The sequence below is a fragment of the Phodopus roborovskii genome, unplaced genomic scaffold (assembly GCF_943737965.1).
Source record: "Phodopus roborovskii unplaced genomic scaffold, PHOROB, whole genome shotgun sequence".
Taxonomy (NCBI): domain Eukaryota; kingdom Metazoa; phylum Chordata; class Mammalia; order Rodentia; family Cricetidae; genus Phodopus; species Phodopus roborovskii.
This window is the reverse complement of record NW_026126517.1, coordinates 47828594-47855120: the sequence shown is the minus strand read 5'-3', so window position 1 is coordinate 47855120 and position 26527 is coordinate 47828594. Positions and strand designations below refer to the sequence as shown.

General features: G+C 35.9%; 1 protein-coding gene across 7 annotated transcripts in view; it reads left to right on the top strand.

Annotated features, from left to right (window-relative positions):
* Tcf12 (transcription factor 12) overlaps window positions 1-26527 on the top strand; it is a 238031-nt gene that overhangs the window by 179030 nt on the left and 32474 nt on the right. For all 7 annotated transcript variants that reach the window (XM_051197923.1, XM_051197922.1, XM_051197921.1 and 4 more), the window contains 4 exons: window positions 21202-21307; window positions 22616-22755; window positions 23146-23290; window positions 23607-23671. In XM_051197923.1, the coding sequence (XP_051053880.1) occupies window positions 21202-21307; window positions 22616-22755; window positions 23146-23290; window positions 23607-23671 (456 nt within the window). The remainder of the gene's footprint in view (window positions 1-21201; window positions 21308-22615; window positions 22756-23145; window positions 23291-23606; window positions 23672-26527) is intronic.

The window sequence follows — 26527 nt, the reverse complement described above, 5'->3', positions numbered from 1 at the left end:
GCACAAAAATTAAAAAAACAAATGTTTTGCCTAAATTTAAAAGCAAAACATTCTTAGGTTCTATGGTAGGTTCAACTTTTGTAATTTTACTGTAGCATTCATCATAGTAGGAGCAAAGGAGCACTATTGAGTACACGTGATCTTGGGGATGTCTGCTATGGGTACAGATTTCCAGGGTCCTGGCTTGTAGTGATAGGAGTCTGTTAGAACTATGCAGAGTTCAAAGGTTGTGTGTCGTACTCCAGCATGGCAATGGTTTCCTTTCCCTTTGATATGTACACCTAGTTTTCCTCTATCAGATCATTGCTAAGATAAAAAGTAAGAAAGAACCTTGAGACATTGGGGTAGGGATTGAGACAGCTTTTACCCCTGCAACCTTTCTTTAATTTACAAAGAGAGATGCAGTCAGTAGCATCTCTTCAGCTTCAGTGTTACTTTGTTAGAGGTACAGGATTTATTCAGTTTTCAGTGTAAAAACCCATGTCAGCCATGTTACTAGATGAGCATGGTAATTATAGTTGTGCATGCTGGCTCACACCTTTTAGCCCAGCATTAAGGAAACTGAGACAGGAAGATAGCTGTGCATTGAGACCAGCCTGCATTACATAGTGAGTGCCAGGTCAGCCAAAGGTATATGTAGAACGATATATCCTTAAATAACAACAAAAAGAATTAGTAATCCTAGTTAGAAATTGTTATTTTCTTTTTCCAGTGTTTGAGGTTCAAACCTAGGGCTCCATTCTAATGTGTGGTAGGCAAGCACATTGCCTCCTAGTAACATTTCAGCCTACATTTTTTTTTAATTAATGTGAATTTTGAGTTAACATTAAATATGAAAGTGTATGGACATCTCAAGATAGTTGGAGAGATTCTGAAGTGCCCCAAACCACACAAGCTTCTGTACCCATGCATAATGTTGGAGCATTGCTATGTAATATGTAAGACTAAGAACTACAAAGAGACAGAATATTAAGTCCTGACACATCTAAACTATAGAGGAGAGATGACAAGCAGCTAGGGTAGGTAGAAATTAACTTGAGAAAGTTAAATACAAAATGGTTAGCTCTCTGGTCTAGTGAGATCACCTTCAGGGTTTAGAACTATAAAGAGCCACTTTCAGTTTATCTCTGAATGCAAGTAGCAACTGGCATTCTCCCAAAGGACTCTCTCTCTCCATAGGGATTACCAGGAAGCTAAGGGAACATTGTCATAGGCAATTGCCTAATGAGGAATAAACCATTTTTACAAGCCAGTATCAGCTTCAATATAATTTCACAAATGAGCTCTGTAGCTCTTAAATGGATTGAACAGGATATTTGCTTATTAGTTCCTTGGGCAAGCATACATTGGGGGAATATGGCAACTGGATGTGCAAGAGATTCTTATTTCCTCCTGTTATAGAGGATATTTCTGATTGAAGACTGCTCCAGTACAAAATTTCCAAAGTGGCCAGTTTATTCTCTGTCTGCACAGTTGGATCTATGAGGGATAGATCTAACTTACAAATTTCAGTATGAAAGAGAAACCACTTTTGATGTTGATGGTTCCTACTGTTGAAATGGCGTTAGAATTGTATCTGTGTGAATGATAGGGTGTTGTTTGGGTTTGGCTTTTTTGAGACAGGGTTTCTCTTTGTAGCCCTGGCTTTCCTGGAATTCACTCTGTATACTGGGAATGGGTTTCTGTCCTGTGTCACTAACCACTATGACCTTGTCACAACTCCCTACCTTTGTTCAGCTAACACTGATTGTACTTGGAAAGTTATTTGTTCCTTTGTGTGTAATCTTTCAATATTTTAAGAACATTGCAAGTTCTTACATTGTTTCTGATTTCTCCCACATGTATAGTTGTGAAACAGATTTCAAAAATTTTAAACTACTGACAGATAAAAATTTTGACTTTTTAAACTGTATTTGTTTTAGCATCTAACCCAATATATCTGTAGTGTTGCCAGTATTTTATTAGTTTTCAAAAAACAATTTGGTTCTGGCTTGGCATAGTAGCACATGTCTATAATCCCAAATCTGGAGAGATGGAGATAGGAAGAGGAGGATTAAGAGCTCAGGGTTATACTTCTATATTCTTCCTTAGTGTACTGTATCAAGGGTTTTTGGTTTTGGGGACAGGTGTCACTGGGTAGCCTAGCCTGGCCTCAAACTCACAGAGTTCTGCTTGACTCTTGAGTGCTGGGATTAAAGGCTTACACCACCATGCCAGGCTCAACTTTTTCTACAAAGAGGTTGTATAGTAAATAATGGGGGTGGGAGGGTGACACTGCTGTGTTAATAGCATTCAAAGTAGCTACAAGTGATACATAAGTGAACAGACATAGTTGTGTTCCAATAAAACTATAAAATAGCTGGTATATCAGATTTGGGTCACTCACCTTGTCACTGGCATTAAGTCAAAGAATGCAAGTGTAGCCCCTTTGTCATCAAGGCCCTGGATGCTGAGCAGATTTTATTGTACAGTCAGATATTCTCCAATATTATTTGCCATATTCAAAAATGTTCCCAGTAGTATAGTCAAGTGAACCAACACTTCTTATCTGGTATTTAAGTGTTACATTAGGTAATGATCCTAATGATATTGTAGATGTGTGTGTACACTCAAGTCCTAGCCCAACTTTGTGGTAAAACAAAGTTTGCCGTAATCTGTTTTCTATGTAAGTATAACCGTGGAACGTGTACTCATTTAGGTACCATTTAACATGAAGGCGTCACTGAAAACTAAGATAGTATTTCATGTCTTGAAAATTCATTCTCTACAAAAACAATCATTTTCTCAATGTTAATCTTTATGAATATAGGTGAATTTTTTTTTATGGTTCTTACATAGTTCCCTTTTTTACTTTGAAATCTTTGACTAGTAAGTAAAAGCTCATTTTGACTTGTACTTGAGGTTTTTTTATTTAGTACTTTTTGAAATCAGAAGCAGCTGTTTCTCCCAGCATCATTAAAGATAGGTAAGATTTTCAAAAAATCAAGGCTATGGGTATCTAATCAGTCCTCAAGAAGGACAGCAATTTGAGAATTAGCAATTCTTTGCTCTTAGATCCAAGTGAGTCCCCTCTGTTAAAGTCATTGAGAGTGTTCTGAATACTTGCAGTAAGTAATGAACTCTCTTAGGCATTAGGGATTTAAATATAAGGTAAACATGGACCTGTCTTCAAGGTGATTATAGTTAAAAGGTAAGAATTATCTTCTGCCTGTGAAGAGAACTAACTTTTCATATTTTCCTGTTGAGTAATTGCCCTCCAGTCATAAAGTATACTACCCAGGAAATTATTTCAGCCAATTGGGGTGGAAATAATGTCTGTGTAGTTGTTACCTTCCTTGTTTAAAAAGGAACACTTGTTGATTTCCTGCTGTAAACAGTACTTCTCGGATTCCTTCTCTGGTTGTTCAAACAGTGAACAATATGCCAACTTGCTTTCTTTATGTAAGTAAAGAACTTTGTTTCCATGTTTTCTAAAATATGCTGTTAAATTATACACAAAATAAAGAGTATATTACAGCTGAAAAGTTTATTCAGCCACCAGCATCAACTCTGTATCGATTCAGGATTGACATCATTAGAAATGTAAGGACCAGCTGGTTGGCACACACCTTTAATCCCAGCACTAGGGAGGCAGAGGCAGGTGGATCTCTGGGAGTTCAAGGCCAGCCTGGTCTACAGAGTGAGTTCCAGGACATCCAGGACTGTTACACAGAGGAAACCCTGTCTTGAAAAATTAAAAAAAAAAAAAAAAAGAAGAAAAAATTTTTAAAAAAAGGAGAAGGAAGGAAGAAAAAAAGACTTTCTCATAAAACAGCAGTAGAGTAGAAACAGAGAAAAAAGAAACAGATTTTTTTTTTTTTCCCCCTAAGGAGAAAAAAAGTTGTAATTTCATGGGATACAAGTGTAGCATCTGGTCTTCCTATACTGTATTTCTCATAGTAAAGCACCCTCAAGAATTTAACCATCTGTCAGCACCTGTTTTACTGTCATCTTTGTCAGACTACTGCAACATCTCCCCAGCTAGTCTTGGAGTTTTCCTTCAGCAGTTCCTTTCATGAAGGGAGAATACTGAACAGTTTAGGTCAGATCATATCATTCCTCCACTTCAAATCTTGCAGTGACTTTTCTTATCAGTATTAAGCCAGAGTCCTTACAGTGGCTTACCAGACCCTCACGACCCATCTCTTTCTTCCCTCTCAGATCCTCTTCTGCTATCATCCCCTCCCTCAGTCCAGCCTCAGATTCTTCTGTTTACTTATTATTCTTTCTGCTAGACTCCCCTCCTTTGTACCTGCATAGCTAGTTTTCTCTCTGATCAGTGGGGATATCTATTGGCTATCCTATATAAAATGGCAACACAACACCCAACCAACCTTTCCTTCTCTCCTGTAATTTTCTTTGTAGCTTATTCAATTTATTCTTTACCTTGGTCACTTTATAAAGCAGGAATATGGGTCATGCTGGTTTTTTTTTTTCTGCTTCCAGTTGCTAATGGATGATTAATAAACCCATGTGATTAGCAGTATGGCTATAGCTGTCTTTGCCTCCTATACTTTGCTTAATTGATATGAAGGTAGTCTGAACTACAAAAGATTATCTGAATTATCTCCAGAGAAGGAAAACTGTAACCATGTTTTAGTGCTTACATTATAGAACATTAACTATGCTTAAAGCTTATAAATTTTTGAAGATGGGGGTGTGAAGAGCTCCAGTTTTTCATTAGAAAAATAAATATCTTTTGGTTGACACAGTTTCCCAATGTTATTTCTATTCTTGTGAGCATAGACTCTGAGTTTAGATACATGAAAACTAGGAGACATGCATTTCATTTCCATCATGAAGTCCTAGTGTTAGAAAATAGATGTTTTGAAGTCATACACTCTTTATCCAAGTTTAGCAATAGTAACCCAGATTGAATCTTTCAAGGTTAGGGAAGTAGATAGCCTCCAGGTCACACTCTAAAGTTAACGTAGTGGTGTTGGCCTGGTTTTTATCCTGTGAGTTCTTGGGCTATCTGCTCATTGCAGCTATTTTTGTTTATAATCCATTTCATAGTCCCCTTTACTGCTCTAATAAATTTTCCAGCCAGAACGTACAAAGAAGCATGTTACAGGCCCTGGATTTTTGTTAAAAGATGATGTAGGAACCACAGCCTACTCCTTTGACTGGCTCTCCTGTCAGCTGTTACCCACTGCCCTCTCCATAGAGGAGACTATAGTTATTTCAAGGATTTGTCCACAAGTCTTTCACTTTCCAGAGGGGCCAAATTAATCTAAGTGTCTGACCTATGTATAAATGCACATTGTTAAGATGTCAAAATTGTTATTGAGTAATTAATGCCAAAGTTGGGTCAGAGTTTTTGACTATTGATAACCTGCCAGCCTTTGTTGTTATTACCATTGTTCTAGATACTCCATAGCTTTTAAGACAGATGATTGCTTTAAATGAGCACATTATTCAGGCAATAGCCACAAATGCTTCATTTGTCAGTACATATTAGAGTTCAAAGCTTTTGGATCCTTATCTTAAGCTTGGGAGTTGTAATGAGATTTTGGGGGTCCTTTCCTGGTTCTAGCCTTCATTTCGTGTAAAGCTTTAGGCTTTTCAGTAGATGTGATTGTGAACATAAAATCTAAGGTTGCTGTGGACACTGGACGTCAACTGTAACAACTCTGGGCTTCAGAAAGTGTATGACAAGGTCTGAAATATTTCAGAATACCTAACAGTTATGGAGCTCTCTAGAAGGAAATAAGACACACCACCAATGAAAATTTTCACATATCTCCCATACATGAGTGGTTTACTTCAGCATAGCAACACCTTACTGCTTTGTATTTCTTTCCTTTTGACAGTTGAGTCAAATATAAGCTTTGTCTGGCTCCATGAATATGTGTATCGACCAGCATAGGGGCCATGATGATCTTCTCTGTCCTTCCTGTTTTATTGTATGTGCTGTTGCAGCAAGGACTGCGCTCCTCTTCTAATCAGAAGCCCTGGTGGAAATTGCTTTAGTGTTGTTTTAAATGCAGAAAAATACTCGGTGTGACTAAATAGAAAAGTACTTAAATCAAAAAACTTTGAAATTTAGAGTTTGGGCATGCAATAGATAATAAAACATCCAAGTAGTAGGTGGGTTGGCTGTTTTTTGTTTGTTTGTTTGTTTTTGATTTTTGAGATAAGGTCTCACTATGTAGCCCAAGCTGGCCTAAAAATCATGATAATCTTCCTGTCTCTGCCTCTTGAGTGCTGATATTACAGCAGATATGAGCTCATGAAAGGATTTATTAATAATGAAATTGCTAGAAAATCTTCAGCATAATTTGATGGATGCCTGTATTTGGAAGAAACATTTGAATAGAATGCAGAGCTGAAACCAGTGCTTTTTTGCATCACATGTTAGTTCTGTGAGACATAAACAACCTGTTTTGATCTCTGGCAGGGAGAATGTAATGCTCTTGTGCATAACTATCTGATGTAAAATCTAGACCAAGTAGCTTAACCCATTCTATCAACTATGTAGGGGACAGTTGTCATTGTTATAGTGACATACCACTTATTCTGGTGACTCATTATTAGATAATGTTTGTTAAATTTTTTAAAAAAGATTTACTTGTGGGTATTTTGTCTGCATGTATGTCTGTAATGTGTATACAGTGTCTATGGAGGCCAGAAGAGGGTGTCAGATCCCCAGGAACTAGAGTTACAGAGGCCTGTGATCTGTCATGTAGGTCCTGGGACCTCTGGAAGAGCAGCAAATACTCCTCTAACTACTGAGCCATCTCTGCAGCCCCTTGATTTTTCCCCCCATATTGTAAAGGCAGCATTGACATGTTCGTCATCCCCTTCTCTGTTTATTACAACTTTCTCAGATATGTATTAAAAAATGAAGTATTATCTGGCTCTTATTAAGAGTGGTCAGCACAGTTTAGAACTAAGAAATAAGGCATGTTTTAGGATCGTTATGATTTCTTTTGGTAAGTATGGCAAAGTAAAGCCTTTACTCCTGAGTATTATAAGTGTGAAGCACTTGTCAGTTGTTCAGAGATAGTCTTTAAAATTATTACCACTAAGCAAGAATTTTTATTGAAACAAAGACCCTTGCCTCAATCCAAATATAAGGAATAAAAATGAACAAATAAAAGGCTAGAAAATGTAAAACAGATAATTAGAATTAGTTTTGTCTGTCTCTCTAAGGATGATATATTTTTCAGTCAAAGAAAGTGAAAAAGAACAAAGGCACTTTTGTATTTTGTAGCAGCCTGGAGTTTGAAAGTTTCCAGGAAAGTCCTTAGCTTAGTTGACTTAATTGAGACTATTTTTTTCAAGAATATTCTGGAAAGAAGTAAAGCATTTACTTTCCTAGTTTAGGTCTCTGCCTCATGATTATTGTAATAGTAATGTAAAATTTTTGAAAAATTGGTGAAAGGCTATAAATCTTAAGCCAGGAATCCCGGGTTTTCTGATCAAAGCTGTGTGGCTCCAAGTCAGTGTCTTCAGGGTCTCTGGCATTTCACTCATCTCTTGGCCTGCATGCTCAGTGATTCCCATCTTGTGATAACACATGTGTTATTTTAGCTTGTTAGACTAAATGATGTGGATATTAAGTCAGATCAGACATAAGTACTCCTGCAGCATTGTGGATGGAAACCAGTGAGAATGAAGAATGCCTAATAGTTCAGAGCTCCTGTGCAGGCCATAGGCCTGCCTGAAGTCAGGTTTGAAAATCTCCAGCTGACTTGTTTTGTCAGACTGAGTCACAAGATTGACACAATCCTTTAAAAAAAAAAAAAAAAGCAAAGATTAAACAACTGCTTTGACTCGAGCAGCACTTGATCAGCTCGAAGCATTGCCTGTAAAATGAGTAGCCCAGGGAAAGGAGCTGCAGCTGTTTCGTAGATTGGGGATTTTGTTGGTAGGCTTTGTTGTTGTTGTTGTTTTATTGTTTTCTAGAAGAGAAAAAAAAAACTTGTCATGGAAGATAATTGATAATTGTGATAAAGAAAATAACTGTCCATATTAACCAGCTTCAGTTTTCCTTGGGTAAGGTACATTTCCAGAAGATGGCACTTGAGAATAGCAAACCTAGAAACCCTGGCTGTAGCAGGCAGGTAGAATTTGGGGGGAAATTATACAAATTCATATTAATTTTCTCAATGATTTTATAGTTTTCAGGAAGAACTATTAACAATATTATATCGACATATCCAGGTGTGATTTGTTGAGTTGCTGAACATCCTTTGTATTTAGTGTGTATACTGTGACTGACTGATGTACTGAGGGAGAGGAGGTCTACATGGGGTGGGTGAGAGACTAAATCATTTTAGAAATTGTTTACTTTTATGTATATGGGTGTTTTTCCTTCATGTGTATCTGTACACCACATGTGTGTCTGGTGTCCCAGGAGGACAAGAGAGTATTGGATTCCCTAGGACTAGAGCTACAAGGCGGTTATGGGTGCTGGGAATGGAAACTAGTCCTCTGAAAGAGCAGCCAGTGCTCATATCTGCTGAGCATCTCTCCTTCCTTCTACATTTTAGCTGAACAGCAAATCTTAAACAGTTGTTAATTTTATAGCTTCACACACACACACACACACACACACACACAAAGTTTATTTGGTTTTACTTTGAATTTTTGTTGTTGTTGATGCACTTGTTTTTTCCACAGATTATTGCCTCTAAAATAAAAACTGGGAAGGAAATTCTAAATGTTTCATTGTGTTGTAATAGTCATGGTTACTTAGAGGATTACATTATACTGCTTATTTTACCAGCTAGCAATTGCTTTCTCCCATTTGGCTTAACCCCTGCAAGCTTCTCCTTTCTTACCCATTATAAAAGTGATCCCAGGTAAAAAGGAAAATACTGAATGTTGTCATTGTATTACTGCTTCCCTCTTGTTGTTCCCCTATGTTTGCTATTGAAAGGTGAGTTTTTGGTTTTTTAGTAGTTAATAGAAAAGAGAAATATTATCTTAGATGATTAATTTTTTTTCAGTTATTTTGTCAAAATAGAACAACTTGTCTATGAAAGACTAAAATATACTTAAAAGGTTTTAAGACATGGCAATTTTAACTGTAAATCAAAGCTTTTCATGCAGTTCTCCAAGGGCTGAAGCATGCCTTTGTGGTCTCTCAGGAGGGAGGAAGTTGGCTGTGCTTGCTCTGCAGACTGGCATTTAATAGCTGCTGCAGTGATGTTCTTTTGCAGCTGCTGCTAGGCCTTCCTCTATCTGGGGAGAGTGGGAAGCACACATTGTTGGCCAGTGCTGTCAGCTTTTGAATCCTGTGTTTGTTAGCCTTATTGCCTGGTGCTGTTTTATTACTGTGACTCAGTGTGTTTTCTAAGAATGGTGTTTGTTTGGAGTTTTTGTTTGTTAGATTGGTTTGGGTTTTGCCTTTTGTCTCTTACAGACTATTCCTAGAATATTTCAGTGGTTTTCTGTCTTGTGAAGAGTGTCTTTTTAAAAAGTGATGTGTCCCTTTGCATAGTCTGGTTGTTATCTTTGAAGCACAGAGGGAAGAAAAAATACAAAGATGGTTTGACCAGGGAAATAAGGAAAATAAAGATTGTTATTTTATTTTCCTGGGCTAGAAACTATACAAAATGGTAAACTACAAGACTCTTTAAATTGTAAATATGTCTGTTTTAGAGGAAAAAGTTTCAGATTTTTTGGCTTCATAATATTTATTATGTTCTAGAAAAATCTGAGATAAGAAATGTGGCTTTTAACACAAGTATATAATTATTCTATGGGAATAAGAAGACTTTTCTAGTAAACCATATTTAGTTTATTACCTAGAATGCATGTTTTATCTCTACACTCACTAGTCTTTTATTCTTTACATTAAAACAAACATTTTTTCATATTCCATCACCAAATCGTTACTACATCCTAGATGTTCCAGATGCTACATTCTTTTGTAAACTTTTCATTAGTGTTGTAAATGAGAAATCCAAGGAACTTTATAAATAAAAATCTGTATTACTTAACTTTTCCTTTTTAAGAATATCATTTTGAGCACAGGTAACTTACTTTTAAGATAATTTCCAGTTTTTAAAAACATTTTTCACAGTGTAACAAAACAAACAACAAAAATCTCTAAAACACAGTATGTTCTAGCCAGTGAAGTGGTTCTTAAACGATGGTCCACTTTCTCCAGGAAGTGATTCTGTACAAGGCTTAACTGTCTGCATCCTCCTAGTCCCACATGATTCAGTGTTTCCAGTTCCCGATTGCTTGATCGTGTGTTTATCAGAGTTGAAAGCAACTTTAGACCATGCCAGATGGTAATGTTGCTGGAGGTGTAGCAAGCAAGGCATTCTTTCACAAGTGCTCTAATTTAATTCAAACTAAGAACAGATTAGTAGAAGATTGCTCTCTCTCTCTCTCTCTCTCTCTCTCTCTCTCTCTCTCTCTCTCTGTCTGTCTCTCTGTGTGTGTGTGTGTGTGTGTGTGTGTGTGTGTGTGTAACTTTACCTTTAGAATACAATATATTTTTATTTAGAGTGTGTCTTGGATATTTAATTTAGCACCCCAGAAGTTTGTCTATTTGGTATCCTCCACCAATTCGAGGACTTGGTGGAAACTGAAAGAGGTTGATTACAGCATAAACCCTCCCTGTATGCTCTGTGAGTTGGTTCGGTCCTATTTTGCATAAGTTCCTTTTGAGTAGTTCCATGTGTGAATGCATAGTACTAAGGACTTGTACTGCTTGTGTGGATATATGTCTTGGAGAGGAGCTGTGTAGTCAGCTGCAAATAACATTTTCAAAATCAACATGTATTGTGCTTATCCTGTCCCTGGAATGGGCAGCAATTCTTTGATGTATTACTACAATGGAAAAACGGTAAGCTTTTTTTCTTTCTATATACAGGGCCTTACTCACTTGCTTAATAGAAAGTGGTTCAGTTTAGTTGCAATTTAGTAAAACCTGTGGTTTTTTTTTTAATTCTTTAACTATAAATTAATTTGTGTATTTATTTGTATCAGTAATGTCGTATCTTCAAAAGTTACTTGGAATCGTGACTTCTGGCAGCTCAGTAGTTGCTGCTTTTTATTTTTAAATTAAGTATAGAAAATAAACTTGAATATGAGTTCTTTTTAGTTCTAGTATTAGTATCTCTCAGCGTAAGTTTAAAAGTACATTTTTTTACATTTTCATGTATTATAAACATAATTTATACATAAGGACGTAAACATATTGAGTATTGTGTGATGCTTTGTAAATGGATGGGAAAGATGAAAGTCATCTTGAGTATTCATAAAAAGAACAAGTATGAGGCTCTGGGAATGATTAGGGAAGCAGTCAGCTAGTGAGGGCCGTGTTTCCTGTTTGGAGTTTCAGGTCCAAAGCCTGGCTTTCCTGGGATACCATCTGCTTCCAATCATAGTAGAATTTTGACCCTGTGCAGATTCGTAACATAAATCACTATTTTTAAAAATCCATTTCTACATTTCCAAATAACATATTCCTGGTCAATTTATAGCCCATTTTTAGGTATTTTAAAAAGTTTTCTGTATTGCTAAATGACTTTTCTGTTAACTACTTAGTATTTCTGAAACTGTATCTTTAAAAGCCATAGGAATTTGGTATATTATAAAAAGTATCCTAAGAAATTGGGAGTTACTGTTGTGAAATATGTGGTGTGCATACAAAGCATTCCTTAATGCCCGCTTAGTAGGCACCTCGGCATTGTTTTAATTCTCACTTTTTATGAAAAGTTTGTTTGTTGTAGCTTGAGTGGTTTTGGAGAAAGGCATTTTAAATGTATTACAAGTTTTGAGAAACTAATTACATTTTCCTAAAATAGTATAAAGTTGGATATGTTCACGCTTTCCTTTTGCCGATTGAAAATAGCATGTGCTGTTAGAAGACCCCTGAGAATTGGTAGGAGGGCTTTTTCATCTGTCGGCTGCTTTGGTGCTTTTTGGATCTGTGCAGTGGATTAATTGTGGGTTTTTGAATAAGTGTTTTTAAGTAGATGACAGTCAAGGCCAAAAAATATTTAAGCTCATTGAAAGTATGTGTTCAAGCTTCCTGTACTCAAGACCTTTGGAGAATATGAGAGGTGGATTTAAGTGAGTATGTGAAATTACTTTCTCTCTAATAATTTCTTTGCCAGCTGCCTTTCAAATATAAAAATATTTTTCTTTTTTGTGCAGTTCCAAGTAAAATAGTCTGTTGTTTAAAGGTGACAAGCAGCTATGTGAGCATGCACACATACAAATTCAGTAAGTTCGCATCCCAAAAGAGCCCTGGAGCATGAGACTGTAGCTCAGATACCCTAGCACAGCCTTCCTCTTTGTTCTACACTGAGATGGGTGATGGGATACTTTTGATATTATAAAGCATTTACAAGGGTTATGGTGCATGGCATATCTGGTTTGATAAAGATATGTAGTTGAAAATTGATAGTACTGTACCTAACATAGGTCAAAAGTGATTTACATGTCCTTGAAAAAATATATAAAGCAGTCATGCGTTCTCAGTCCTGTGTTGTGAGAGCCTATACATTTTACTGTTTTACATATAATTCTTCTCTAATAACTTGAGTTTCCATCAGTAAGAATATTACGAAGTGAAATTATGCTATTTAAAGAGTGTATGAATAAGTTGTCATCATCATCATTTGGAACTGTCAGCCTACCAAACTTTCATGCAAAAAGTAAAAACTTTATTAATATTTTTATTCTAAAATGAAATGTTCAAGTATACTGAATGGAATTTTGGTGGTGAATGGGTTAAGGTTGAGGTTATTCTTTAGCTCCATTTTACTGACTTGATGATATATTGGACATTAATATTTTAAATGCTAGTAACTTCCCATTGGTTTTATTGTTAGCACAGCATGGCAGGTGCTCTGAGAGAGTGCTTAGTTCTGCTCTAAAACATGTTTTTTCCAGAATTTGTTTAAAGTTTTCAGCTTTGTTCCGTGTACCTTAAAGGCTTAAGATCATTAAGTCAAATGCTAGGAAAAGTGAGATTAACCAGAGATGGAGAGCCTTGTGTGATTAGTATTATATTGTTGGGAACATAACAAACATATTTAACTCTTGTTTTCCCACTGTTTAAAAACAGATGTCCTATGTAACTTGTTTACTATATTATGCAGTGCACTGTAAAGTATTAATCTTTATGATAAGTTGGGGAAATAGAACTTCTTTTGAACATTATGCCTTTTAGAATTTTAAAAAAATAATCAAGTAAACTTCCGTAGCTTCATTTTAAGAATTTAGCCTGCATTCAGTCCTCTTACTGACACAAGTGATGTTCTTTAAGCAAAATTGTAAAAAGTCTTGCAAGAACATTAAGACTGGCATTTCTGTCTGTCTGTAATCTGAGTGGCTTCTTTTGTTAATTTATTATTAAAATTATTTAGTTGGTTAATTGGTTCAAGATGCCTTGAACCAAAGATACATCAAACTTTCTAGGTATTTTTCTCAATGAGAGACCAGACAAAAGTTAAGTTTTAAACTCAAGCTGGAATCACATTTTGAAAGATGAACTTCTTTGGATGATATCTGGGTAAGAAAAAACCAGAAGCCAACACTATTGCAAAGGCCACTCTAGGCCATGAACCATGTGGAAAACTGTGTCTGACTCCTTTAAGTCAGAAAGCTATTTTCATCTACTTGCTGTGAGCCTCTTTTCATAAATAAGAACAGTGATATTCAGAGGCATGGAGTAATTGTTCAAACCCTACCTAGATCATAAGCTCTGAATTTGAACCTAATTCCACCTCCAAGTTTGGAAGATATAAATAACATCCTACAAATAAATTTGTCTTGGCAGTGAACTAAATCAGTTCTTGTTACTGCTTGTGCTAAAAGAGTCTGTACTGTATAGTAAATGTAACTGGGAAAAGCACAGATAAATTGTGAATACCTGATCATAATGCTAATTGTCTCCATTCTTATGGGTATGGCTTGTCAGGCTTTGTGTGCATGTGTGTACATCTGTGTCTCTGTCTCTGTGTCTCTATGTATGGCTGGGGATAGAACCCAAGCCTCACAAATAGGTAGCAAACACTTCGCCACTGACATATATCTTCAGCCAAGTCAAGCAGCAATTTTCAGTTTTTTAATAAGACACCTGTTAATTGTTAATAGGTGTTTTAAATGGTTCCTTTTTCTATTATAATTCATTACATTAAAAATTGGTTTAGCCTTTCTGTGCCCACATAATTTTTTCTTTGTAAGAATTTGAATAGCAATGAACTCAAATTATATTGTGAATTGTTATGACTTAACTTTTGAAGTGATTTTTTTTTTTTTTTTTTCCCCAAGACAGGGTTTCTCTGTGTTGCTTTGGAGCCTGTTCTGGAACTAGCTCTGTAGACCAGGCTGGCCTCGAACTCACAGAGATCTGCCTGCCTCTGCCTCCTGAGTGCTGGGATTAAAGGCATGCACCACCAGCGCACGGCTGAAATGAATCTTTTTAATGATCATTGTTAAAAGCACACCCTCCCCCCAAGAAATGTGAAAGTATATAGAATCGAAGTTTTGTTCTTTGGGGGAGGGGGGTTGGTTCATGTTAGCTACTGTGGGAGAAGAAAGTACAATGAATTCAAATGTGTAGACCATCTGTGGACATAGCATGTTTAGTGTATTAAGTGTAACAGTATTATGATAGGAAGCATGAAGTCATGCAAAAAGTCTCTGAATAAGACATTGAATGATAAAAACATTTGCATAAATCTGTGGAGGCTGTGTCTATAATATATGAATTCAAGGAAGTTGTCTTTTTTTCATGTAGATGACTGAAAGGTGATGCACACTGTTCAGCATGCTGCGCCAGAAAGTAAGGCCCAAGGTGTTCCTCAGAAATGCCATTTTCTGAAGAAAAAAATCATTATTTGAAAAAAATTGCATTTATAAGACTAATAAAATATTCAATGACGTTAAAGTTAATTTTCAAGATTGCCTCATTTAATTTGGAGAAAATTTCTACACAGTTAAAATAGTAATATTAAAGTGCTTGTTCCAAAACGAACCAGCAGTTGATCTCAAGATACTTTGCACAGAAAACTGTGAGTACCAGCTGTCCTCAAGAGAGAAGTTTTTACAGTCTAAACATGCCCCTGGAGATTTGGTGAAAAGTGAGGGGAAGCCTACAGAACTAAGCCTATTTCTCCCACTTGAAGAGGGCTTTAGGTGGAGCTGACTTGTGGCCCTGCACTTAGTTCACTCTGTTTGGTGGTGCCTGTGGGGTCAGTGCCTATGCATCTTTGTTGGAGTCTCTAAATCATTGCTACTAAAGCATGAAATTATCATTAACAACTCTAGTGACAGATTGGAGTTTATGGCAAAAGTTACCATTTTAATGTTATCTTAAAATACTGAAAGCATTAAAATATTGTCAAATCCAATTAACTGCCTCTTATAAATTGAGCTTAACATTTTTATGTAATTTCCTTTGAGGTTGTGTTTAACTTTGATTAGAGAGGAAACAAACAAGATAGAAAGACCTGAATTTCAGTTTTCACAAATCAATTGAAGGTTGGTTTGTTTGTTTGTTTGTATCCTAGTGTACACATAGATCCATATGCTTACAAATACTGGGTACAAAGTAGTTAGAAGACTATGTAGGAAATTATTTTCAGAGCCGTCATAAGTCCTCTACTGTCTGGCACTTGCTAGAACATAATTTTTAATACCAAATTTTTAATTTATTCTTTAACAACCTCTTTTTAAAAATTCAATAGAAATTACTCTGTTGTACACTATTGTGTTTTAACTTAATAAAAGCAACCAGCAATGACTTAATTAAAAAGCAAATTTGCCCAAGAATTACCTCACTTTTGTCCTTAGTCCTGGAGTGCTGGCTTGTAAATGTGTATGTTTTAACTTTATACACCCAAGGACTTGATTTTTTTTTTTTTTTTTTTTTTTTTTTTTTTTTTTTGGTTTTGGGGTTTTTTTGTTTTGTTTTTAAATACAAGGTTTCAGTTAGTTTGGGATTTCCTTTTTCCATTGATCTGAACTTTCTTTTTTCTGTTTCAGATTTTAAGTGTTCAGCTAGATTTTTGTAAAATTTGTATTTGTTTACTGTATAGTATCATTGCATATGCCATGAAATAATTCACATGGTTCTTTCTGAATATGTTTTTATTTTAGAACTGTGATGATAAGATAAATTAGCTAAGTGATTTTCTTTTTATTTACTATTTCTTGAAGTTGCCGTGAATTGTACTGAAGATAATTTCTTTTACTAGCCTAGACTGTTCACATATTAGTGGTCCATGTTAGCATATACATACATACATACATACATACATACATACATACATACATACATACATACATACATAGTTTTTTAATGATATTGATTAAAACTTAAAGAGAACTGTTATTAAAACCATCTTGACAAAGAAGCCAATTAAAGTCTACACATAGAATGTTCAGAAAAAAATGTTTCTGCATTCTGGAAGTGTTGATCCAACCCCAGGCCTCAGGCATTCTAGGCAGGTGCTCTACCACAAGCTACACATCCAGCCATCCATGTTTCTTTATTCCTAATTAGATGACAGTTTTCAAAATGTTTTGAGAATTTGGGTTGCTTTTTCCATAGACTTGGAGTATGTAAGATTTCAAAATGCTTTCTTCAAAGTAGTCTGAACTTGTGTGGTAGTTTGAGAAAATAAAATGTAAAATTCTGCATCTCAGGTGACCACTGAATAATGGCTGCTGTATTGCATGATACATAGTAAAGGTCCCTTACTTAATAGTTACACATCCAAAAAGTCATTTGAGCTATTAAAAATACAGCCATTAGACTATGGATCTATTTTTCTTTTTAGATAAAGCTTCTGATTTATTTGCTTTGCATCTTTTCTCAGTAGTTACCAGACTCGTTATGCTTGTTGTGCAGGCAGGGCTATTTCCAATGTCAATTACTAAAAGAGTGTGCAGAAAAGACATGCAGTTCACATTGTCACCCTCTAGAGCTCAGGAGTTCTCTGCCCAAAATTTGAGGGCCATTCATATGTCTCAACTAAATCACCCAAGATGGGGAGGATTCAGTCTTTGGCAACTTGGCTCCAGTTGGTTGTGTAAACTAAAACATTCTGAGTGTAACTGCATAGTCACTGTTGTAGATATCCTTGAAGTGTGCTGTGCTGTCTTTCTTTAAAGTTACCCTGGGGTGTGTGGGATGAGAACATTCAAGATATTGGTAAGAGTTTTTTCTCTTCAACCAGACTTAATGATGATAGGAAAGAAATGTGGGTTTTGTTTCAGTTGTGCTCTGAGTTAGGACTATCTGTGCATTAACACCTTAATATATTGCAAAATAGCACCTCTGCAATAGCTGGCTGTGCCTGACTTTTTGAAACCAAAGCTGGAATTCTAAGCAAATTCCTGTCTAGAAATTAAGTAGAACATCTTAAAATAACGTAGTTGTTCCTTTCTCTAACATCTTTAAAGTAGTTTGACTCCTGGTAGATTTTAATCATCTTAAAGCATAAGTGCTTCTGTTTCTTAATTTTAAGATTGTCTGTTGTGCTACAGAATCATGCTTGAGATTTAAATGTATCATTAACTAGAATTTTAAAAAAAAACTGGCATCTGTGTACAGGTGATCAGATGACATAAGCAGTCTGGTTTTAATTTGTGGCCAATACTGATTGTAACAAGGAAAGACTTGCTCTTTTTGTGGAACTGGCTGGCTGTTTCCCCACATCTGGAGCTAATAAACTCCCTGACCACATCAGTTGTGCTTTGATCTGAACTCGAGACTGGCACAACTGCTGGTCTGTAGCTCTACATCTGTGTTTTGCAGGCCATGGATGAGATACCAAAAGCAAAGTTAGAACATTGCCAGGGGCTCTGAAAGCCACAGACTGTAAAGTGTTTCTTTTAGGATGCACTTGAACTTGCACTAGTGTGTGAACAATGAAGTTGTTTAGAGTTTTATTTATCATCTTTATTTGTAAGATGTCTTTTTTATGGTGTTTGGGGGAAATTATCTTTTTATTTGTTTCTTTCTTTTGGGGATTTTCAAGACAGAGTTTCTCTATATAGTACTGGCTATCTTGGAACTTGCTCTGTATACCAGGCTGGCCTGGACCTCAGTGTTGGGATTAAAGGCATGCATCGCCATGTCCTGTTTTATCAGGTAAAAGTCTTTTTTATTCCCAAAAATCTGTGTACAGAGATTATCCCTAAAAACAAACTTGGCCTCTAATGTGAGGCCTCATTTTCCTTGAAAGGAAGCTGAAGCTTCAGAGTCTTCAAGTACAAGTAAATATGTATGTTTTCCTCTCATTTGTTCTGTTTACCTTAGTTTCCTCACTTTGTATGATAACCATCATTCTTTATTTAGCAGTAATTTATGAATCAAAGTGGATATAGCTCTTTTGTCATAAAAGACATCATAAGTACATTATATTTGATATGAAAGGAACTGAAGTTACCAAATACAAAGAAATATAAATCAGCAAATTTCTTTGAAATTTAAGATGAAAATTTTGTAGATCTTTTTGTTGCATGAAATGAAACATCAAAACTGGAACATTTTTAATAATTTTCAAATGTGAGTTTCATGTATTTTGAGCTATAACTTGAATAGAATTAGAAAAATTAGAGACTTCTGATAAAGTGTGTGTATAATAAGAACAGGTTTGTAAATGAAAGGCATATGTTCTGATACTGTCTTCTACATTTGATTCTGATTTGTATTTCTCAGCAAAGACTAGAAGCTTCCTCTCTCTGCTCTTTTGTGTGTGTGTGTGTGTGTGTGTGTGTGTGTGTGTGTGTGTGTGTGTGGTATTCCCTTGTGTTATATATAGAGAGGGGCAAAAAGGACATCCAGTTTTGCTAAAACTATAAACTGAAGCTTTATTGATTTTTGTTTGCCTCCTTGTCTACTTATGTAACATAGGATCTCACTCTGTAGTATAAACTATCCTGGAAATTGCTGTGTAGCTGAGGCTAGCCTTGAATTTATGGGAGTCTTCCTGCTTCAGCCTCCCAAGTCTTGAGATGACATATGTGAACCAGCATGCCAGGCTTTGGTAGGTAAAACTTAAGAAAAAGAATATAGTCAAGTTCCTTTCCTAAAAAGTTTTAAGACATACACACAATTATTTAAATCTAACATGGTGTTTCTTATTTTACACTATTAAAGTTAATTTTTATTTATGTGTATGGGTGTTTTGGCTATACATACATTTGTATGCCACAAGCATGCCTATTGCCCTTGGGATTCAGAAGAGGGTATTGGGTCCTCTGGGATGGAATTAAGACTGGTTGTGAATCTCCTTGTGGTGCTAGGGACAGAACCTGGATCCTCTCCAAGAGCAGCCAGTGCTTTTGACTTCTGAGCCATCCCTTCCATCCCCCTAATGCAATCTTTTATGAAGTAGGTTTAAAATAGGAAAGGTGTTAAACACATGTATGTATCACACTTTCCTATGAGGATTTTTTTGTGTAATTCCTAAGACATTTCAGGTACCACAGATGTATGTTTTTCTTTGAGGAGATGACAGGAAACAAATATGAAAACCAATCCATTAACAATACATATGTGTGCTAATATTACCAGGACTAGCAGAAAGAGATAAAAAGGTCTTTCTAAATAGGCTTTGCTTGTGTAAATAGAGTCAAATCTCACAAAACCTGACAAATAGCTTTAAAAACTGACCAGTGGCAATACCAAACAGTGTAACTCCTTCTGTTAGCATGATAGAAATGTGGTATATTAGCTAAGTTTTACTGGCTACTTCCTGCACTATCAGAAGCACTATGCTAAATACATGGTTTATATGCATTACATCATCTTATCTTCCCCTGTAAGGCCACCTTACAGATGTTAAAGTTGGACTTTCAGAAGATTGAGAAATCTGTATGGTTAGTGCCTTTTGGGAAGAATAAATTTTGATAGCTTGTGAATTTATAATTGGTAGTTTTGTAAAGTTTTTAAAATTGTTCCCATTTAACCATGGTGTAAGAACCAGCACCACCCCCAGAGCCTTGTTTGCTAGGTGTGTTCTGCTAGTGAGCTGTGCCCAGCTCTTCCCCTTACTGCTGTTTAAAAGCTCTGTTTGGTTTTAAAATGCCATACTTTGTCCTTTTTCCCCACTTCTAAGATGTAACTGTTGTGCTAAGTTTCTTTTATATGATTCCAGAAAATCTCAATGTGTATGTTTTCGTAAATGTTTCCATAATGATAATACTAACTTTCTCTAGTTAAGTGAAATTTAATTTTTATAGTGGAATTTAATAGATATACTCCTAACAAAATAATTTAATTTCTTATGCTGCTGGCATTAGCTATTTTGACTTCTTTCTTACTTCTGGTTTACTTTACAATCTTTAGGTGGCCCTTTTGGTTTTAAGACATTTTGTTGGTGGGGTTGGTGTTAAGAAAGTCTCACTCTTTCCAAGGTCAGTGTTGAACTTGAAGCTATCCATCCTCTGCACTGGGAGTGCAGGCTTCATACATAACTCTGCCTGTTATTTTGTTCCTTCTAAGGTTCAATAATTCTGAGAATGCTGTGGTCATAATTTTATTCACTGTTTATTTGGCTGCCCGTTTAGTTTTCCCAAGGACTTGCCATTTGATATTTCAAAATGTTCATAGTTTCTTTATCTGGAGCAAATATTCATTAAAGAGAAAAGTATTACTGCCCTAACAATTAAATAATGTTTTTCTTAAAGATATGCCAAACTTGGAAGTATACCTGAAGTTTAAGAACTAAGACCTCTCAGCAGAATCTGATTTGATTTCCTAAGTTGCTGAGCCATGTTGTGCCTTTCATGCTTGCCTCTTACCAGAAACATTTCATCTCGTTTGAATTGATGAAGTTTACATCTTTGTTTGAATTGATGAAGTTTACAACAGTGAAGTTTGTGTGCTGCTTACTATTCAGACACTTGTTTGCCCCATCAGATTTCAAAACACATGCTGCTAAGAAGATTACGTTTTTTATCTGAGTCTCTTAGGCCTTTTTCAGCCACCTACTGTAATTGTCATAACAAGATTGAACACATGAATTTTTGAAGTAATTTATTTTCCAGTAACCAGCAAAAAGAAACATGTAGTTAGTAACCAAATTTGATGTCATCTATATAGCAATCATTCTGTTTGTAAGATTAGTACATGAGCCTTTTTAGGTTCTTTGTAGAACAGAGAATTCATTTTATGGAAGAATATAATAATCATTTACATTTTAATTAAATCTCCTGTTTTGTTTTAAGGTCTATGCACCATCCCCAAATTCTGATGATTTCAACCGTGAATCTCCTAGTTATCCATCTCCCAAGCCACCAACCAGTATGTTTGCTAGCACTTTCTTTATGCAAGGTAAGTACTACCAGCAGTTGTGAGACAGCCAGAGCTGCAGTGTGCTGCCATTAAATATGAGAAAAAAGAGAGCTGTGCAGAAAGTCAAACTATACTTTTCTAAGGATTTTTTTTTTCTGAAATCAGTTAAAATTTAGCCATACAATATTCTAGGGGCATTTATTACTAGTTGTAATTTAATTAAATTATCCAGCAAACCTTTGAAATGATCATCTACTACTAACAGAAAAATGAGCAAAGCTGCTATGGTTTGTTGTAGAATGTTGAAATATGAAAGCTAGAAACTTTATGGTTTATGGTTTGGATTATAGTTTCATAAAGAGTAAATATAAAAAACTTCAGTGAGACATGTTAGAGAGAAGTGGTCTTCTAATTTATGTCTGACAGATCATTTTTATTTGGTCCCCTATTGTTTGGTATTGTGGGAAGTGTGTACATGGGAGTTGTACATCATTACATAAATGGTTCCTTGACTGTGCCATAGATGAAGTCACTGCTGATATCTCATTTGAAGCCTCACTATATGATGTTGTCACTTTTTACCTTGGCTTGCTGTGAAATTAACTTCTCCATTCCATATTTTCAGAATGTCTGCTATGATGTGTGTTGCCTATTATGGGTTAAAGCCTTTGGTAGAACATTCAGCCAAAAATTAAATCCAACTTGCCCCCAGATTTCATACCTTTCTTGGTATGAAATCAATGAATTTTGAAGATTGTTAAAATAATCTACCTATTATAGTTTGTGCTTTTTTTTTTTTTTTAACTATAGAAGTTACTTCTTTTTAAATAGTAATTTTGGGGCTAGGAGGAGGGGGAAAAACCTGATAGAATATTAGGTTGGAATGGGTGAATAATATCTGAAAGCATCGTTTGTTTCTATTGCTGTGATAAAGTCCTAATAACAAGCAACTTAGAGAATGGTGACATCACAGCAGGTAAGTTAAAGCAGTGGGAATTTACACAGCTAAACACATCAGAGTCAGAGTCAAGAGCAGTAAGAAGTGAATACATCTGCACTCACTTGGTCAGCTGTTTTTCACCATTAAATAGTTCAGGGCACAGACAACAAAATGGTACCATTAACATTCCGTTAACCTGGTTAAGAAAACTGTTCACAGATGTACCCTCAGACACCTGATCTAGGCAATCTCTCACTGAATTACTTTTCCCGGATGATTCTAGATCATCCACAACTGGACAGTTGAAATTGATCGTCATTATGTCCTTTGGATTTTTTTGTACATATTCAAAAGAAAAAAAAATCTGGCTAAGGAAAACGTTGTATTTATTTTTCTTTTTATCTTAGATGGGACCCACAGTTCTTCTGACCTTTGGAGTTCATCAAACGGGATGAGCCAGCCTGGTTTTAGTGGGATTCTGGGGACCTCAACTTCCCACATGTCTCAGTCCAGTAGTTATGGCAGCCTTCACTCACATGACCGCTTGGTAGGCTATCAAACAATATTTTGTCCTTACATCTTTCTTTTTGTATAAAAATCAATTATGCCCAAACTTCTGAACTTTTAAGTATTTACAGGCTTATTTTACCTTGACTTTTTTCAGTGTGACTGCCCTGCCATACTAGGTGTAACTTGTCATATGTCATGCTCATTTTAACCTTTTATACAGATTGTCCAGGATAAGTCTACATTCATATTATTCAGAAAATGCATGATTTTATTTTTCTATTTATTGTCTGTCTGTGTGGGGGGGAGGGAGAGCGCAACACATAACTAAGGACTGAAACCTTCATGTGTGGTAGGCAAGTGCTCTACCCCTAAGCAATATCCCCAGCCTTCAATAAACATATAATGGGTCTCTTTTCCCCTTTTCTAGAGTTACCCTCCACACTCAGTGTCACCAACAGATATAAACACGAGTCTTCCGCCAATGTCCAGCTTCCACCGTGGCAGCACCAGCAGCTCAGCGTATGTGGCCGCCTCCCATACTCCTCCCATCAATGGATCAGATAGCATTCTAGGTGAGCTGTGCTAGGAAACTTCCTAATCCTCATTTGAGAGTTTTGTTGAAATCCATATTTTTCAATAAAAATTCTAGTATGTAGTTTAAATAAAAATGAAAGAAGATAATTAACCTTTAAGTTTCATTAACCCAAAAATCAGTAAGGAGCTCATCTTTATTTTTATAGTTTGTTAAATTGCACAAAGTGTTTCCTCATTCAAAGTGATATTGAGATCTCAAGCCAGGGTACCCTTGAAGTGATAGGTAAATGCTTAAGAAAAAAAATAGCATTCTTCCCAGTTTTCTTGATTTGTTTACCTATTTGAACCATCCAGGAGCCAGAGGGAATGCTGCTGGAAGCTCACAGACGGGTGATGCGCTTGGGAAAGCTTTGGCATCTGTAAGTATTGGGTACATGTTCTACTGATGAACTAGGGTTTATATTTTGTGGACAGTAAATGGCATAGTTACAACATTTTTAACATAATTACTCATTTAAAAACTGTTTTCTGTTTCTATTGGTACATACAAGAACTGTATTTGTGGTTTTATTTAAATATGTCTTTATTTAAGTGGAACAGATGCAGATAAAACAAAGAGGAATTTGGGAAAATATATGTGTTTTAAACACTCAAGTGACACATTTAAATAAATCAAGAGGAACCAAGAAAGAAAATCCAATTCATCTAATATGAAGTAAATGCCTTTAAAAGGGTTTTTGCAAAATGGAATATACTTTTATTTATTTATTAGGAAAAAACAATCAGCTGGGTAGTGATAGCATAAGCCTAATTTAACTCCAGCACTCAGGAAGCAGAGACAGGCGGTTCTCTGTGAATTTGAGGCCAACCTGGTCTACATAGTAAGTTCAAGGACAGGCTCCAAAGGGGTGGGACTCAAAATCATTGAAAGACTTGTTCTAAAATGAATGAAACTGGTTCAAAGTCATTTTATAATATGATATATCTAGTGTTTATCACATCAAAATGGTAAAGACAACAATGATAATGGTTTAACATATCTGACTCCTAAAATGTTAAAATTAGTTTGTAATGCTAAAGCCAGAAAGGAAAGATGGGTATTTTTTAATTATCTGTGAAGATTCAAAATCTAATTATTCAAATTATGATTTCGGCCTTGTGAAGTTTCCCCTTAGATTTTTTTTTTCTCCTCCTTTAGTGTGAGCAGTCGGCCTGTTAGAATTCCAGCGTTGTCTTATATTTTGTCTGAAATACAATGAACTTTCTCAAACATTTGCTGTTGATAGGGAAAGTAGAACTCTGATATGTGAGCAGCTGTTGAGCTCCTGAAGAAAGAAACTTCTTTATGTATTGTTTGAGTAAATAACTCTTTCTCTATATCTGTAAGTGTGAGTTTTTTGAGAAATGAAGCCAAGTCAAACTCTTGGACCACATACTGGAACCCTGCACACAGTGGAACATATGTAATAATGGTGGTGCAAACCCAGAGATGATCAGCTATGGGCTGAATGCCTTCTAGTTGCTTGGCACTACACTAAGCATTTCCATGCCCTATTTCATTTAATCCTCAAGAAAACCCTATAAGGTTGGCATTATTACCCCCACATTACAGGTTGGGGAACTGAGGTTTAAAGGTTAAGTGACTTGGGCTCAAAAGATTACGTGGTTTGCCCTAGGGATCACTGGCTAGTAAGGGTATAGCTCATATACAATAGAACCCCTGCTTTGGGTATCTAGAAAGCTGTGTTACAAAGACTGTCTTAGAGGTGTTTGGGACAATTAAAGAGAGTTGTCCCTGCTTTTTTCTGAATTTATTCCCTGAAGAAAATTTTGTGTGTAGGAAGAAAATTTTTCTTGGGTATTTGATTGGCATGCTATGTTCCTCCACATTTTAAAGAACCAGTAGCAGATAGATCATTCACATATAAGAGGACAAGTAACATTTGACTCTTAATATTAAGCAAAATTTAAAAATAAATCCTCCATGTGTGAGTAATTTATTTTTCTCAGGTTTTTGTTTTGTTTTTGAGGAAAATGTATGTGAAGAAACCATTATCTGAGCAGACAAGACTTTGTGGTATTCTCAGTGGTCCTTCAGGCTTCCTTTAGTTACCCTGACACCCTTTATTTTCCTTCCATATTATGAACAGCATACTAGCCAGACCAGGATGGCATTTGAAGGGGGGAGAAATTCAGCGAGTGGAAGCTGGGAAGAAATGCTTAATCTAGCTAGTGGGTGGGCTTTGGTTGTCATGGAAACTCAACTCTGTCATCTTGTGTTGTTACTAGGCAGGAACAGCCAGGTCATTCCATAAATCATTTCTGTCATAGCTGAGAGTGATGCATTCCATCTGCTCCATCACTGCAGACCCTCACACTTCTATCCCTTCGTTCAGTCTCCCTCTATCGCCCCAAACATTGTTTCTCCAAATTTTCCTATAGACTCCATTCCCATAAATAATGTTTAGTGTTTAAAATGTACTAAAAAGCAAAAACAGTGGGTTGTCTGGTGATAGGAAGAATTAGGAGAGATGAGAGGAAGAAACTTAATGAGGATTACATCTGAGAACCTGACATGCATATCACAGTTTTATGTTAGGTATTACAAATGGTTAGAATGTGGTATCTTTAATATAACATAGCATCTACTTTTGATGAGAAAACACTGCTGTTGTCATTAGAAGTTAATTCTAGTTCCTCAATTGCCTTAGAAGGTCTTTCATGTGTGAAACACCAGAGGGTACAACCTTTGTTCTTCAGTTTAGGTATTAAAGAACACACAGACTACTTCGTGATTAAACATGTAAGGCCAGATAATGCGTTTGCAAAGGTTCCTTTATTTTAGGTTTAAGCCTGGATAATTGTGGTCTTAATCTTAGGATAGCAAGAAAGAGAATTGTACATGAAGATATTTACACAAAGTCCCAAAAGCCCTATGGATTGTGCACTAGTTTAGATAATAGACATGGGTAGATAGAAGAAAAAGAAAAATCTGTGTGTCCCTGAACGTTTGCCAGACAATCACCCTTTAAGACTGTGCCCATGGAGAGTTATATGAAGGAAGAAACATCTGGTTTATTTCAGTGCCTAATACCATATCAAAACATTCAGTCTTTAATTTAGAAGAGATCAAACGAGAAGACTGTTTAACTTTGTTGATTATATCAGACTTCTTTGTGATAATTTATGTTTTGATTTCTATGAGCCAGGGAGGAAAGAAGAGAGGGAGAATGTGTGTGTTAATCTAGATAGTTAAATGGTCAGTAGTCTCTAAC